The 18,129-nt window shown below is 40.9% G+C and overlaps 1 protein-coding gene across 1 annotated transcript in view; it reads right to left on the reverse strand.

The window, feature by feature from the left end:
• The window catches only part of LOC128053312 (coiled-coil domain-containing protein 162-like), a 150,210-nt gene that overhangs the window by 113,945 nt on the left and 18,136 nt on the right, over positions 1-18,129 (reverse strand). Inside the window, exons 4-6 of the mRNA XM_052645813.1 lie at positions 13,977-14,089; positions 13,482-13,617; positions 13,029-13,232 (exon numbers count right to left, since the gene is read on the reverse strand). Coding sequence (XP_052501773.1) covers positions 13,029-13,232; positions 13,482-13,617; positions 13,977-14,089 — 453 coding nt within the window. The remainder of the gene's footprint in view (positions 1-13,028; positions 13,233-13,481; positions 13,618-13,976; positions 14,090-18,129) is intronic.

An 18,129-nucleotide genomic window follows, 5' to 3' on the forward strand; every position in this document is an offset into this window, starting at 1 on the left:
AGATGTCCCTTTCTATCTCACCTGACATGTCCAATCTATCACTAAGTCCTGTTGATTTTACTTCCTATGTTTCAAATCCATCCAACTGCATCTCCACCACCCACTACCCTAGTCCAAGCTGTCACTATTGGGCACTAGAACTAGTCTAGCAGCTTCTAAACTGGTTTAGCCTGTTAAATGGTCTTTCCACTTTCCTTCTGGCATGGGCTTATTCTCCCCTCCATTTTATTCACTACTAGCAGAGGATCTTTTAGAAACGGAGCTTAGATTATGTTATCCATTCTCCCCTTTAACATCTAAAGCCTCTAAAGGCTTCCCATTGCTCATAATACAAAAAAAAACTCCATAAAAAGACCTACATGGTCTGCTCCCTGCCTATCTCTTTCCAGTAGTTTTGAACCAAATGTGATTTTAGCCTCAGAGGACATTTGGCCATGTCTAGAGACTTTTTTGGTTATTATAACTTGGGGGAGGTGCTACTGGCATCTAGTGGGTAGAGGCCAGGGATGCTTCCAAATATTCCACAGTGCACAAGACAGTCTCTCACAATAAAGAATTATCAGGCCCAAAATGTCAATAGTGCCAATGTTGAGAAACCTGGGGTTACTTTTGTTTTGTACCACTTTCCACCTGGATTACTCTGTCCCAGCCATTCATGTATTCTTTTGATTTCCTCTGGGTACCATGTTTCTCTGGCCACAGGTACTTTGCACAGACTACGTATCCTTTCTTTGTGGAATTGGCAGACATCTGGTGTTCAGTTGCTCAGTTCAGTTCAGTTCAGTCGCTCAGTCATGTCTGACTCTTTGCGACCCCATGAATCGCAGCACGCCAGGCCTCCCTGTCCATCACCAACTCCCGGTGTTCACTCAGACTCATGTCCATCGAGTCCGTGATGCTATCCAGCCATCTCATCCTCTGTCGTCCCCTTCTCCTCCTGCCCCCAATCCCTCCCAGCATCAGGGTCTTTTCCAATGAGTCAACTCTTCACATGAGGTGGCCAAAGTACTGGAGTTTCAGCTTTAGTCGTGTTCAACTCTTTGCGACCTTATGGACTGCAGCAAACCAGGCTTCCCTGTCCTTCCTATCATCTCCCAGAGTTTGCTGAAACTCATGTCCATTGAGTTGGTGATGCCATCCAACCATCTTATCCTCTGTCATCCCCTTCTCCTCCTGCCTTTAGTCTTTCTCAGCATCAGGGTCTTTTCCAGTGAGTCAGTTCTTCGCATCAGGTAGCCAAAGTATGGGACTTCAGCTTCAGCATCAGTCCTTCCAATGAATATTCAGGACTGATTTCCTTTAGGATGGACTATCTTGATCTCCTTGCTATCCAAGGGACTCTCAAGAGTCTTCTCCAGCACCACAATTTGAAGACGTTGATTATTCCACACTCAGGCTTTTCTATTGTCCAGTTCTCACATCCATACATGGCTACTGGAAAACCATAGCTTTGACTATATGGACTTTTGTAGGCAAAGTAATGTCTCTGCTTTTTAATATACTGTCTAGCCTTGTCATAACTTTTCTTCTAAGAAGCAAGTGTCTTCTAATTTTGTGGCAGCAGTCACCTTCCACAGTGATTTTGAAACCCAGGAAAATAAAGTCTGTCACTGTTTTCATTGTTTCCCCATCTATTTGCCATGAAGTGATGGAACTGGAGGCTATGATCTTAGTTTCTGGAATGTTGAATTTTAAGCCAGCTTTTTCAGTCTCCTCTTTCACCTTCATCAAGAGGCTCTTTAGTTCCTCTTTGCTTTCTGCCACAAGCATGGTATCATCTGCATATCTGAGGTTATTGATATTTCTCCCAGCAATCTTGATTCCAGCTTGTGATTTATCCAGCCCAGTATTTCACATGATGTGCTCTACATGTAAGTTAAATAAGCAGGGTGACAATATACAGCCTTGATGTACTCCTTTCCCAATGTGGAACCAGTCTGCTATTCCATGTCTGGTTCTGTTGCTTCTTGACCTGCATACAGGCTTCTCAGGAGGCAGATAAGGTGGTCTGGTATTCCCATCTCTTTCAGAATTTTCCACAGTTTGTTGTAATCCACACAGGCAAAGGTTTTAGCGTAGTCAGTGAAGCAGATGTGTGTGTGTGTGTTTTTTATTCCCTTGCTTTTTCTATGATTCAAGATATTGGCAATTTGATCTCTGGTTCCTCTGCCTTTTCTAAATCCAGCTTGTACATCTGGAAGTTCTATGTTCATACACTGTTGAAGCCTAGCTTGATGGTATTTGAACATTACTTTGCTACGATGTGAAATGAGTGAAAGTGTATGGTAGTTTGAACATTCTTTGGCATTGCCCTTCTTTGGGATTAGAATGAAAACTGACCTTTTCCAGTCCTGTGGCCACTGCTGAGTTTTCCAAATTTGCTGGCATAGTGAGTGCTGCACTTTCACAGCATCTGCTTTTAAGATTTCAAATAGTTCAGCTGGAATTCCACTTCTGAGGAAGTGATGCTTCCTAAGGCCCACTTGACTTTACACTCCAGGATGTCTGGCTCTAGGTGAGTGATCACAGCATTGTGGTTCATTAAGACCTTTTCTGTGTATTCTTGCCACCTCTTCTTAAGATCTCCTGCTTCTATTAGGTCCATACTGTTTCTGTCCTTTATAGCACCTATCTTGGATGAAATATTCCCTTGTTATCTCTAATTTTCTTGAAGAGATCTCTAGTCCTTCCCATTCCATTGTTTCCCTCTATTTCTTTGCATTGTTATCTTAAAAAGACTTTCTTATATCTCCTTCTATTCTCTGGAACTCAGCACTCAGATGGGTATGTCTTTCCTTTCCTCCTTTGTCTTTCACTTCTCTTTTCTCAGCTATTTGTAAGGCCTCCTCAAACAATCATTTTGCCTTTTTGCATTTCTTTTTCTTGGGGATGGTTTCAATCACTGCCTCCTGTACAATGTTATGAACCTCTGTCCATAATTCTTCAGGCACTCTGTTTACCAGACCTAATCCCTTGAATCTATTTATCACTTCCACTGTATAATCATAAGGGATTTGCTTTAGGTCATATCTGAATGGCCTAGTAGTTTTCACTGCTGCTACTACTGCTAAGTCGCCTCAGTCGTGTCCGACTCTGTGTGACCCCACAGACGGCAGCCCACCAGGCTCCCCTGTCCCTGGGATTCTCCAGGCAAGAACACTGGAGTGGGTTGCCATTTCCTTCTTCAATGCATGAAAGAAAAAAGTGAAAGTGAAGTCTCTCAGTCGTGCCCGACCCTCAGTGACCCCATGGACTGCAGCCTTCCAGGCTCCTCCATCCATGGGATTTTCCAGGCAAGAGGACTGGAGTGGGCTGCCATTGCCTTCATTCTTCAATTTAAGTCTGAATTTTGCAATAAGGAGTTCATGATTTGAGCCACAGGCAGCTCCCAGTCTTGTTTTTGCTGACTGTATAGAGCTTCTCTATCTTAGGCTGCTGCTGCTAAGTCGCTTCAGTCGTGTCCGACTGTGTGTGACCCCATAGATGGCAGCCCACCAGGCTCCCCCGCTACAAAATATATAATCAGTGTGATTTCGGTATTGACCATCTGGTGATGTCCATGTGTAGAGTCGTCTCTTGTGGTTTTGGAAGAGGGTGTTTGCTATGACCAGCACCTTCTCTGGGTAAAACTCTGTTAGTCTTTGTCCTGCTTCAATTTGTACTCCAAGGCCAAATTTACTCGTCATTCCAGGTATCTCTTGACTTCCTACTTTTGCATTCTAGTCCCCTGTGATGAAAAGAACATCTCTTTTTTGGTGTTAGTTCTAGGAGGTCTTGTAGATCTTCATAGAACCATTCAACTTCAACTTCTTCGGCATTATTAGTTGGTGCATAGACTTGGATTACTGTGATATTGAATGGTTTGCCTTTGAAACAAACCAAGATCATTTTGTTGTTTCTGAGAATGCATCCAAGTACTGCATTTTGAACTCTTTTGTTGACTATGAGGGCTATTCCATTTCTCCTAAGGGATTATTCCCACAGTAGTAGACATAATAGTCATTTGAATTAAATTCACCTGTTCTGGTCCGTTTACGTTCACTGATTCCTAAAATGTGAATGTTTACTCTTGCCATCTCCTGTTTGATCACTTCCAATTTACCTTGATTCATGGACCTAACATTCCAGGTTCCTATGCAATACAGTTCTTTATAGCATCAGACTTACTTTCACCACCAGACACATCCACAACTGGGCACTGTTTCCACTTTGGCTCAGCCTCTTCATTCCTTCTGGAGCTATTTCTCTGCTCTTCTCCAGTAGCATATTGGACAACTACTGACCTGGGGGTTCATCTTTCAGTGTCATATCTTTTTGCCTTTTCATACTGTTCATGGGGTTCTCAAGCCAAGAATGCTGGAGTGGTTTGCCATTCCCTTCTCCAGTGGACATTCTGTCAGAACTCTCCACATATCCTGTCCATCTTGGGTGACCCTACACAGCATGGCTCATAGTTTCATTGAGTTAGGCAAGGTTGTGGTCCATGTGATCAGCTTGGTTAGTTTTCTGTGATTGTGGTTTTCATTCTGTCTTCCCTGTAATGGATGAGGATGAGAGGCTTGTGCAAGCTTCATGACTGGGGAGGACTGACTGGGGGAAAACTGGGTCTTGTGCTGGTGAGCAAGGCCATGCTCAGTAACTCTTTAATCCAATTTTCTGCAGATGGGAGGAGCTGTGTTCCCTCCCTGTAGTTTGGCCTGAGGCCAGACTATGGTAGGGACAATGGCAATGGCAACCTCCTTCAAAAAGACTTATTCCAGCATGCTGGGACTCCCAGGACTGTTGCACTCAGTGTCCTTGACCCCACATTCCAGGCTACTGTTGAACAATATCTCTGCCAGAAACTCCCAAGCATACACAGGCAAATCTGGCTCAGTCTCTTGTGGGGTCACTGCTCCTTTCTCCTGGGTCATGTATGCACAAGATTTTGTTTGTGCCCTCCAAGAGTTTCTGTTTCTCCAGTCCTTGGAAGTTCTGTAATCAAATCCTGCTGACCTTCAGAGTCAGATTCTCTGGGGATACTCAGTCCCTTTTCCAAATCCCCACGTTGGGAAGTCTGTTGTATGGCTTAGAACTTTTGCAGCAGCAAGAGAACTTCTTTAGTATAATTGTTCTCCAGTTTGTGAGTTGTCCCTCACCCCCAGCCCTGGCGCCTCCCTGGTGGCTTTACAGTGGCACTGACAGTGATCTCCTTTAAGAGGACTTATGCCACATGACATGCCTCCCAGGACTGCTGTTGCTAGAGCCTCTGTCTCCGTGGCAGACCACTGCTGACTCGTGCCTCCACAGGAGACCCTCAAACACTCAAAGGCAGGTGTGGCTCCATCTCTTGTGGGGGTCACTGCTCCCTTTCCTTGATTGTGGTGTACACGAAGTTTTGTTTGTGCCTTCCAAGCATTTCTGGCTGGTATGTGATTGCACCCCTTCTACCATCTTGTTGCAGCTTCCCTTTGCCCTTGGTCATAGGATAGCTGGTCATATGATATAATTGCTAGACATAAGATAGTTCTATTTTTAATTTTTTGAGGAACCACCATACTGTTTTACACAAGCAGTTGTACCACTTTCAGTTCAGTTCAATTCAGTCACTCAGTCGTGTCTAACTCTTTGCAACCCCATGAATTGCAGCACGCCAGGCCTCCCTGTCCATCACCAACTCCCGGGGTTCACTCAGACTCATGTCCATCGAGTCAGTCATGCCATCCAGCCATCTCATCCTCGGTTGTCCCCTTCTCCTCCTGCCCCCAATCCCTCCCAGCATCAGAGTCTTTTCCAATGAGTCAACTCTTCACATGAGGTGGCCAAAGTACTGGAGTTTTAGCTTTAGCATCATTCCCTCCAAAGAAATCCCAGGGCTGATCTCCTTCAGAATGGACTGGTTGCATCTCCTTGCAGTCCAAGGGGCTCTCAAGTCTTCTCCAACACCACAGTTCAAAAGCACCAATTCTTTGGTGCTCAGCTTTTTTCACAGTCCAACTCTCACATCCATACCTGACCACAGAAAAAACCATAGCCATGACTAGACGGACCTTAGTCGGCAAAGTAATGTCTCTGCTTTTGAATATGCTATCTTGGTTGGTCATAACTTTTCTTCCAAGGAGCAAGCGTCTTTTAATTTCATGGCTGTAGTCACCATCTGCTGTGATTTTGGAGCCCAAAAAAATAAAGTCTGACACTGTTTCCACTGTTTTCCCATCTATTTCCCATGAAGTGATGGGACCAGATGCCATGATCTTCGTTTTCTGAATGTTGAGCTTTAAGCCAACTTTTTCGCTCTCCCCTTTCACTTTCATCAAGAGGCTTTTTAGCTCCTCTTCACTTTCTGCCATAAGGGTGGTGTCATCTGCATATCTGAGGTTATTGATATTTCTCCCGGCAATCTTGATTCCAGCTTGTGTTTCTTCCAGTCCAGCGTTTCTCATGATGTTCTCTGCACGTAAGTTAAATAAGCAGGGTGACAATATACAGCCTTGACGTACTTCTTTCCCTTACCACTTTACATTACCACTAACCCTGGTGGCTCAGAGGGTAAAGCATCTGCCTATAATGCGGGAGACCGAGGTTCAATCCCTGGGTCAGGAAGATCCTTGGAGAAGGCAATGGCACCCCACTCTAGTACTCTTGCCTGGAAAATCCTATGGACTGAGAAGCCTGGTAGGCTACAGTCCATGGGGTCACAAAGAGTCAGACACAACTGAGTGACTTCACTTTCACTTTCAACAATACACAAGAGTTACAATTCCTCAACATCCTTACCAATATTTGCTATTTTATATATATATGTATTTTTTTCTTAGTTGTTATATTCATGAGTCATTTAAACTATGGAACCAACAGGTCCCAATCTTTTATTCCCTATCTATTCATTCTTATAAAAACTCTGTTCAGTAATCAGTTGTTGGATAGAATCCATTTATCTATGAATTTTAAGCAGTCATTACATGATGGCTCTCAGAAGATGTATCATTTACTTCTTGTAAACAGGCCAGATGATTACTTGTGTTGATGGATAATTGTCAGTATCAGAAAGGTGGATGGAGTGTACTCTGTGAGCCCTTTCAATACTCTGGGTCTGTATCAGTTTTTATGTCCTGTGCTTCCCTGGTGGGTCAGAGGTTAAAGCGCCTGCCTCCAATGCGGGAGACCCAGGTTCAATCCCTGGGTCGGGAAGATCCCCTGGAGAAGGAAATGGTAACCCACTCCAGTATTCTTGCCTGGAAAATCCCATGGACAGAGAAGCCTGGTAGGCTACAGTCCATGGGGTTGCAAAGAGTCAGACACGACTGAGCGACTTCACTTTCACTTAAGTACACCAGGTAATTAAATATTTAAAGTCCCTGAAAAGACTGCTCTTTAATGAGTTGTTCATTCAATTATAGATTTTTAAATATTCAAGCTGAAACTCAGAAATATTCTAATAAGTAAAACTAGGACCATTTCTAAATAATAGCTATGGTTCATGACATTCCACCAAGAAGATATTTTATTGTTAAAAATTTTTCTGGTAGGTGGTTGCTTTTGGTATACTTTCTTACTATTCTTTTAGGCAAAAACTTTTTGATAATTAGGAGCTTCCTTTGTCTAGGAGTGCCAAAAGTGAACATGTTGTTTTTTGTGAAATGATAGGTACCAGTGGAAAACAGAAATGCTGCTGAGAAAATTACATGCAACATATAAAAATTAAACAGTTCACTTATATTTACATGTTGACTTCTATTGGCATTTAGCTCCTAAAGCCTGTTATGCAAAATGAATTATTCTCTGAGGAAAAAAAGGGACAACTTAATATGGTATGCTTCACCCACTTCATTGGAAAAGACCTTTCTTTCTCAGTGTCCTTGTACAGCACAATTTTCTGAGCTGTTAAAGAAATGGCAACTGGATTAAGTTCTAAAGCTGATGGAAAGCAATAACAGAGTCAAGACACTGACTCTAATGCTACCAGCTATTTAAATGGTCTTTTTCCCCCCCACTTTCCCCATACCCAATTCACTGTTTGAGCCCTTTAGATAGACATACATATTTTTCCCTTTCCCTCCCTCTGTCTGAAATGTATGCCTGTGTCCACAGAAGATGAACCTGAAGACCAGATGGCCAAATTACCCTATGTAGAATTATGGTTCAGTCATTATAATATTTCCTTTTTATTTTAGTTGCTTCCATGGCTATGTAGAAGACCTTCCTTCTAATGTTTTTTGTGTTGTAGAAAGTTGATCCTTCAATATTATTCTTGGAGGATAATAATTTCTTTCCGGCAAGAAAAGGAAGGCAATAATTACCCGTTTGGCTAAGGTATAATCTGACCTTTGGGATAATTCATATGCTTTTAAGTCTGCAAATTTACTGATGCCAAGGTAACTATTTGAGTATAGTAGTTATAGGAAAATTGGTGGGCCATCATTAACTCTTTTCACTCTACTGGTTTCTGCTATCACTTGTGAACAAGAAGTTTAGGCCTTTTGGAAATGTAGACAACACTTCTCTGACTAACTTGCCTTTTTCTAAATCACCTTTTCATTAATTTCAAATAATAAACAGTACTACTACTAATAGTAATATTAATACAGTCTAAGAACTCATCAAACTTTGTTGGGTGAATGACTCAATCTTTAGGCTCAATATTTTAAATCTTTTAAAAGGAAAACAAAAAATATCTCCTAGTCTCTGCCTCACTTGTAGAGTATAATACTTTATCAAAACTATTTTTTTTCTGAATTTGAACAGTATGATAGACTCTGCAAAGCACTTTCATTTACACAGACTTTTTGTGACCTCACAACTATTCTGTTATGAACAGTCTTTCCTTTGTTCAACAAACATTTATTAGATACCTACTAGCTGAAAGATATATATGCAGCTCTCTATTTGCTTTTTGCCACCTGAACTTCTATTAAGAATGGCAAAGTTTCAATGCCCTTAACCAAGAGCCTGATCTTCCCAACAAACTTGCGCTAACCACATCATAGGTGATGGCAACTCCAAACGTACAGATATTCAGGCCAAAACTTTGGAATCAACAATGACTTCTCTCGTATTCTACATCCCAACAGCCTGGAAATCATACAGAACCTAACCATTTCTTATCCTGTGTCTTCTCAGATGGTGTCTCTAGTTTGATCAATGTAGTAGCTAGTCTCTGTTCAGGCCTTCAGTCTATTCTCAATACAGCAGCAAAGATGTTAAAAAAAAAAAAAAAGTCAAATCACATCACTCTCAAAACTCTCGAAGGGCTCTTCTTCTCACTCAAAGTCCTCAGAATGATCCACAAGGTCCTGTATAACGTGTTCCAATGTCTCTAACCTCATTTGCTGCACTAAGCTCCTTGCTGTTCCTATAACACTGCTGGACACAGTTCTGCCTCAGGGCCTTCCCATTTGCTCTCGCCTCTGCCTGGCACTCTTCTCCCAGTCAGTCACATGGTCTGCTTCCGGATTTCCTACAGGTCTTTACTCAGATTGTACCTTCTCAGTAAGGCCTTCCCTGATCACCTCCCTTCCACCTGCAATATCCTATCACCAACTCTCTATCCCCTTATCCTACTTAATTTCTCACCACAGCTTCTATCACCATCTTTACCAGTCCACAAAGGCTAGATTATTCTGTGACAAACAACCTTAGAGCTCAGTAGTCAACACTTCAAATTAATTTCTAACTCAGGCAGAGCCCACTGCAGGACTAGTCGCTTTCTGGGCTTCTCTCTTCTAGCAGTGACCCAAGGGTCTAGGATGTTTCTATTTTGTGGCTTGACACATGCCTTCCACTGGCTGCAGCAGGGGACGAGAGCTGGAGGGTCATGGGTCAGCCCTTACATGCTCTGGACTGAAGTGCCACATGTCACTTCTGCTCACAGTCCACTGGTGCCTCCCAACTGCAAGGGCCTAGAATGTCTGGAGAAATTTTGGTGTCAAACCTTTAGCCATTCTACAGTGTCACTTATTTATTTAATATCTGTCTCTTTCTATTAAACAGTCCCATAATGGCAAGAATTTGTGACAGTTTTGTTTACTGCTGTATGCCTAGTGCCTAGTATATTTATTGGTCAGAACATTTGTGGGGTATATGAATGGGAGAATGAATGAATGATGGGCTCATGGCCTGTGGGAGTAGATAAGCCAACAGTCTGGAATGAGTCACGTGCTGTAATGTAGGTAGATAAATCAGAGGAAGAAGCACTAAGCTCTGTATAGAGATATAAGAAAGACTTCTCAGAGAGGTAATGTTTGAATGGACTTGAATAGAGTAAGCCTTTATCAAGGAGAGGAGGTAAGGGACAAAAGGGTAGCTATATTTAAGATTCAGAGGCATGAACAGCTCTGCCCCTTCAGAGGAAGGGCAGGCCCAGGTCTGTAAGAATGAAGGTATAAAGACAGGAGGAGGGAAATGATGTCTCAGAGGTTGGCAGGGGCCAGCTTGCACCCAGCCTTGTAAACTTCACCAAAGGGCTTGGACTTTATCACTTTATCTTGTGAGAATAGAAAAATTCATGAACAGTTCAAGCAAGGGAATAAACATGATTATGTTTGGGCAAAGATCTTGAGAAATTTTATAAAGCAATGAGGAGTGCCATTTTCTTATTTAAAATTCTCTCTTCCTCACCAATCTTGAAATTAGTTCCATATCCTGAACAGAGCCTAGCCTTTCATGGTCTCCTTTCTTCTGCAGCTTCATCTCCTTCTACTTGCTTACAACAGTCTGATACCGGCATGCCAAATCCAGGCAGATCCTGAACATGCCATAATGTGTCAGGCCTACATGCCTGAAGAAATATGCTCAAGGTCAAACAGCCAGGAAAAGCCTGCTGCCTCTCATTCTGGGGCCTTTTCTACTCTGCCACGTGCCTATTAAATAGTCCCATAATGGCAAGAATTTGTGCCTAAAGTAGGCACGTGGCAAAGTGCCCATGACAGGTTGTAGGGGCTTTCCTTTTTTGGTATTATCACTGAGCAAATATGTGTTAATACTGGCCTAAGATTTCCTTTGTGGGATCAAACACGCTGGGCCCAGGGAAGAGGGTTTCCATCTCAGTGACTTCTTCTTTATCTCTGCTGGCTCCTAAGCCCAAAAATCTTGCTCCTGGTAGCCTTAGCTCTGGCCTAGTAAGATCAACCCAACAAATTAGCATCTGTTCTTTCCATCCTCTACATGAGAAAGAATCACATAGTTAGTCTGGACATTCTAGATTAAATGCTGACATAGCCACATACAAGGAGTGCAGCTAAATCACATGGTCCTATTAAAGACCTCAAAGAAAGGCTACCTCCTTGAGTTTCTCACACTAAAGTAGCAGCTGCTGGCAGTTTCTTAAGGGTGATGTTATTCCTACCATTTATGAGACCATAGGAAAGAAATACTGTGTTACCCTTGAGAAACTCCTCCTACAATCAATGGGACAAGATAGGATTCGTCTCCTCTCTCCGCCTTCCTTTCTACCCTACCCCATCCTAGAACAAACAAACTGGGAGAGGGGCGCAGCAGTAGGATCTTTTTTTTAATCTATTAGCAAATAACACACCCAGATGTGGTATAAGACAGGCTGGATATTAGCAAGACAAAAGATGTGTTTGTTTTATGGGTGTGTTTGTTTCAAAAGTGTCTTAACCCTCCTTTCCAGCTCCACTCAGGGACATACTAACTGAACTTGGCTCACCATAAATTAGGATCAAGGGAAGAAGGAAGAAAGGTAAAAAGGAAAATCTGTATACAGTGAGGAGAGGGGAGGGGGAAATTGATAGGGAAGAAGACCAAAAAGAAGAATCTCCCAGATATTGAGTAAGTTGGACTTGAAATGACTAGGCAGGAAAAATAAGAAAATGTTTTCTAATATCCAGAGCTGAATTATTCAATACAGTAGGTTCTAATCACATGTGGCTATGGAGCACATGAAATGTGGCTTGAGATGTAACTCATCTCACCTGAGTTGAGATGTACTATACCTGTACATATGAGCTGCATATTAACAACAGGTTTTGAAGACTTAGTATGAAAAAATATATAATATCTCATCAATGATTTCTTTATATTGATTACATGTTAGAAGGATGATATTTTAGATACACTGGGTTTAAATAGATTACATTATTAAAATTAATGTCATGTTTATGTTTTTTTAAATGTGGCTATTAGAAAATTGTATATGACATCTGTGGTTTGTGTTATATTTCTACTGGACAGCACTACTCCAGACTGCATATGAGCAACAGTTGATAATAAGATTTCATACCCTTAATAAAACATGACAATCATAAGTCAGGGGTCATACAAGTTTAAAATATGACCTATTTAGTAGCTAAATAGATATTATTTTTCACATTTGTCAAGCTAGTATCTTTCAAGAAGATAAAAAATTCATATTAAACCCTACCATCAATAAAATTTCTGGAGATTAAGATGAACATATTGCAAGAATGTCTACAATATTTCAAGAAAATATATTTTTTAACTTTACTCCCAAAGAAAGGGATTTAATATGAGATTTAATATGAATTTTTTTAGATTATATAAAAATATATCCAAGAGATATTAAAAGCACCACCAGCAGGTTTGAGGAGGGATAGAATAATTCAATATTTGAATCTTTCAAGTTTTTTTTCCTACATTTATTTTTTAATCTATTTTTTTAAAATTGGGGCTTAGAAAACAGAAAAGAGGCAAAGGAAAAAAAAAAGTACTTCTTGCAATGTCAAGGAGGGTCTTATAAGCATTCCTCTGTAAGGACATGTGATTCTCTGAAAGAACTCCTCTTGGTCTGTTCTCTATTAAGTGGATAAATCAGCAGCTAAATGCCTGCCTTCCTTCCTATTGTGGTTTCCAGGGCTTTGTGTTCTCTGCCTGTGTCCTGCTCTCAAGTGGACACTGTATTTATTGTGGTTAAAAAGCCATTTCCCTTTTCACTGCAATTTTTCAAAAAAGTTATTTTCCTAGAAACTCCCACCTGTTACTTCATTATTTTAACTGATTCCAGGTGCTAAGAAGTAGTAGCTTGGAAGACAAGATAATCATGGGGAAAAAAACTGTAACACAATCCTCACCCTGTGCTCGGCAGATGTCCCGTGGGCATAGTGGTGAGCACCTAGGCCTTGCGAGGCGCCCATGCCTCCTTTTGCTTTATTTACCCAGGAACTGTCTTCTGAGGTAGGGACCAGGCTCCCTGAAACCAAGGTAAGGCCTGAAGTGTTGATCGTCAGCGTTCGCTCAACAGATCTAAAATAGTTCAGAATTCCTAAGCAGATGCGCTGAAACAAAGAAAGAACAGGGGTCATAACCCTGCCTTTGCTGGCCCACCCTACAGAGTGAAACTTACTGGGGTCCCAGAAGTTGGCAGGTCAACCCTACTGCTGGGAGAGGAACATACCACCCTCCAAAAGGCTTGATTTCTTGGAATAATCAGAACAAAGTGTAAAAATGCACATTACTGGAGCAGCAGGCAAGCCCCCTTTACAGACAACCAAACAATTCAGATGCATGCAAGACCATCCACATACCTGCAGTTCCCGGATCCTCAGGTGACGCAGATACAGAAAGGACAAGTAGGTCCCCCTCATCAGGACAGGATCCCCGTCACTGGGCCCAGTCCTGTCATCAAAGCCCAGCAGCTGTAGGGCCACTGCATAGCTGTACCTTTAGCAGGCAGGAAAAACAGAACAAATGCCTTTCACCTCAAAGTGGTTCAGAAAATTCACATACAGCATACTGAAGTCATTTTATTTAATTTCACAATAGCTACTCTTAAAATTCACTGGAAGGAAAATAATGGCTCTATATGTACAAATTTAAAAGAAATTTCTCTTAGCAATCACTCTCATTAAAAATTCAGTCCTAGGGTGAAAATTAGTTATCTGGTTGGCTGTAACACTACTTTTATTTCAGCCTTAAACATTTTTTAGTTAACTTGTAACTGACATATTAAGCAATGATTCCGTTTTCTCCACAGTGTTTAATCCATTTTCTTGAGTCACCATTAAGTGATTTCATTTTACCCTGTTTCTTTCTTCTGCTTCACAGGCTTATTAGCACACTGGCTAAGATTTATTGGTGCTGGGTCATTTTCATCTTGTTGCACTGAAAGGTCATCTTCCTTAGTGTTTTCATTCTAGGAAAAAATTAGCATTAGTTGAATTACATAAACATTTGCAATCTTATTAACAAAATCAAAGTTGGGTTATCACAAAAGTAAATCTCCTGATCCAAGGCATATTTACATGAACAAGTAGAAGAGCATTATGATCCATTTCAACCTAACATGAAAATCTGAGTTTCTAAAATAAATTAGAGATCACTATTTTTACTATGATTCATTTTATGAAAAGATGACCCATGCATTTGTAGATGTTTGGAACCCTGAACCTCTCTAATCTAGTCTTGTCCCAGACTGACAGAGATCAGTGGATTAAACTCTTCTATTTTTAAGCTATATGACTTTATCATTTAAAGTCTTGATCCTTTTTTCACATTTGTAAAATAGCACAAATTTGGAAAGTAAGTTGCTGGTACCTCATAGGTGCTCAGAACATGCCAGTTCTCTCCTGGCCAGGGATGGCATTAGTCAGTCAGCCCTGTAGGACTGATCACAGAACCTGTGGTTTACACTTATTTCCACAGTCACCTTTCCTAATTTCGAGAAAGGTGAGGCCATGAACCCAGGGCCCTAAGGAAAACTGTGAAGAAGGTGATATTGATGTGTGGTCCCACTCCTGCCCTCTGGTCAGGCCCTCTCTTCCTGTCCCTGAGCATTTACCCCATTCTCATAATATGTGCTCTTTTATAGTAGAACTGATCCTCATGAAAACACTGAGTGTCAATGGCTTGCTTGGGTTACTTGTCTTCTAACAGTGGTTCTCAGAATTCCAAGTCCTTATGGTAGAAACAAGTCCTTATGGTTGCTCCCCAGTATCCATCTTCTTTTCCCATAGTACTTGAACATTTATTTTGGCACATGGCCACCCAGATAAAGATGACATTTCCAAGCTCCAGGGGGTAGGCTAGGAGCCATAGCTTTTCTCTGATAGGTTTGTGACTCTTTCAGGCTTCTAAAATTACCCAGAATTACACAGGAAGGAATAGAAAGTGATGTCAAGTTACAGTGAATGACTTTGAAGGAATGACTGAACAAACTACAAAAATACTGTTGGACTGGCAGGTTGCTGGGAAGAAAGGAAGGGGGGCACAGCAGGCTAGGGTGAGTAAAGACAGAGAGCCCAGCATCCTCCAGGAACAATCAGCTAACCATAGCCCACAGAGACAAACTGCTCAGGAAATGCTGAAAGTCCACAAGTGTATTTCCCTAAGAGAACTGGACACAAAGCAGGTTAGCAGAGGGCTGATGAGGAAGCAGAACGTCACCACCAACTGTGTTCTTTCTCTCTTCCTGGGTAGGTTACCTTCTTTGACATTTACTCTACCTTGTGTCTGATCTTTGCCAAAATGGCTGAGTTCATGTATTTTGACAGTTCTGAGATTTCCACTGATTGCAAATCTCATTTTCTCCTGGAAAACTGGCAGGGGCAGTGGAGTGGGAGGTAGAGTGGAGGGAATAATTAGGGGGAAAGTAAGCCTAGTAAGTATTTCCCACCTGCCCAAATGTCTCTACAGTTTACTTGTGTATACCCACAGAATAAAAAGACTGGAAGGATGATATAGACCAAGTGCTAGCAATACTGTTATATTTGGGTGATAAAATAATGGGTGATCCGTACATTCTTCCTTGAACTTTTCTATATTTTCCAAATTTTCTGTGATAAATACATGTCACTATTGTCATAAGAAAATGTTTCTTTTTAAAATGTTCTATTGAATTTAATGAGGGAAGCCAGGAAAAAGGTGTTTTGTGTTTCCGTGAACTTCCTATAGAAGTTCAGGGAACATACAACACCACTTTTGTGAGCATACACCACATACTCATGGTAACACATAATCTCTGGAGATGGAGGGGAACCAGAACATAGAGAGGGGAAAATGGCTGTCCTCTTCTTCCCTCTTTGGTATGGCCAGTGAGAAGAAGCAAAAGAAGAAGCAAAGGATACAGTGTTTTTTGCCACTTTACCATAAAGTTAAAGAACAGTGACCAATTTACACCATATCTTTAGAAATATGATGATCAATAGCAGTATTTAATGTCCATACAAAGCCATTTTCATAAACAGGTGTTTGGGGGGAGAATGGCATTGGACACAATGACTTAATTACAGGTCTGGGAGGATCCATGCAGGGCTAGCTGATTCTTCTTCTGATCAGGACTGCAGTTAAATTTTCTTCAAAAGAATGTCTAAAAATGCAGTCCATTTGGGTCAAAATTATCTCTTTCTAGTTAATATACTTTTGTCAGTTATGAAATTTTGATATTGTTTCTTTACCTCCCAAACCTAGATCTTTACATGAATGTCAAATTAGAGTTGTGTTTATAAAGAAGAGTGGCCAGTCTTCCATGCTAATATTAAATAAAAGGCCAATTTACACTGTAATAGAAACATGACAAACATTATCAATATTTAGACAAGCATATTCAATGTTAAAATGGATGTGGGAAAACAGGTTTTCTTATAACTTGCTAATTAGGGAAAATGGTATTACCACTTTGGCAGGATTTATGAAAAATTTCAAATGTGCACATTCTGTAACTTAGAAAATCAGCTTCTAAATATCTATGCCAAAGAGACACATCTATGCCCAGGAGGCATAAACAATAAAGTTCAGTAACCATGGTTTCTATTCATAACTGGGGGGGAAACTGCAATAAGCATCCATAGAAGGGTGGCTGTGAGGTCTATAGTATATAAGAAAATACAATGCAGCCATTAAAAAGAACAGCAGAGACAGGCCTCTAAGATGTACTGTTTGGTGAAAAAAGTACATTGCCGAAAAATATCCATAGGGTATGACAGATGGTTCATATAGAAAACTAAAATAGAAAATTATACTGTATATATACATATATGTATTCTTTAAATAGGGACATATGTAAATAGGGATGAAAATGCATTGAAAAGGCCTGAAGCAATACCAGTATAAACCTGAGGTAGTAAAATAGGGGGCACAAGTACTAGAGTCCCCATTAGTTCATTTAGTTTTTACTTGTGTAGTTTAAGTTGATTTTTTAGAAACTCCTTACAGAGAAAAATGGTAACTTTACAATGAAGAAAACTGGCAAACATTAATAGCTTCACCATGTGGTCAAAATGAACATCCCGATGATGTCATGTTGATGGCGTTTGTCCCTGATATGATGCAATGAGAAGGGCACTTCACCTCTGGGGTGTTCTTACCCAAAACCTATAGTCCCAGTGTAACCACTAAAGAAAGTCTGACAAACTCAAATTAGGAAACATTCTACAGGCTGCCTGGCCAGTACTGCTAAAGACTGTCAAGGTCATGATAAATAAAGACAGACTAAGGGACAGGCACAGACCTGAGGAGACTGGGGAGATGTGACAATCCAACGCACTGCAGTGCCCTGAGAACTCTCTGTACTTGGAAACTCTTTGTACTGTCTTTGCAACCTTTCTGTAAATCTAAAACTACTCAAAAATTAAAAAAAAAAAAAAAAAAACATTAAAAAACTCTCTAAAGAGAGGTTACTGGCCAAGAGTCTTCACTAAGAATTTTTCAAAAACTGTTCTGAAGTTGCTGTACAGTTAGTGCCTGTATTTTCTCAGAACTGTAAAAATGAACAGTACTGTGAGGTTTGCTTTCCTTCATGCAGAAGGGCCTTAGGAAAGTTACTTTTCATAGGATATTAGTGTTCAGAATCAGGATTCTGCTCAGCATATACACACTAAAATTCATACTTGACTGCTACGTGCTTGCAAAATAGTAACAGAGCTTTAAAATTCTACCCATATTCCCAGTTGCCACATTTTACTTAATCCAAATTTCATCTCACTAGTATTCAACATTTAGAATGGCAACAGCATTACCACTGATGCTCTGATACTGTATAAAGTGCTTGACCAAAGCAGAAATACTAGAGCAGTTCACAAAGTAGCACCCGTAGGGAAACGTGAAGGAAGGTGGCTGCTGCCTATTGGTTGCTGCCTCAGGATTTACTTTTTAAACCCTGTTCTATTTTCTGGTCCCTACTTGGATACCTCTTTTCCAGCTTGTGTGCATGGCTGATTCCTTGTTCATCAAATTTCA

This window comes from Budorcas taxicolor, chromosome 9 (genome assembly GCF_023091745.1).
Source record: "Budorcas taxicolor isolate Tak-1 chromosome 9, Takin1.1, whole genome shotgun sequence".
Taxonomy (NCBI): domain Eukaryota; kingdom Metazoa; phylum Chordata; class Mammalia; order Artiodactyla; family Bovidae; genus Budorcas; species Budorcas taxicolor.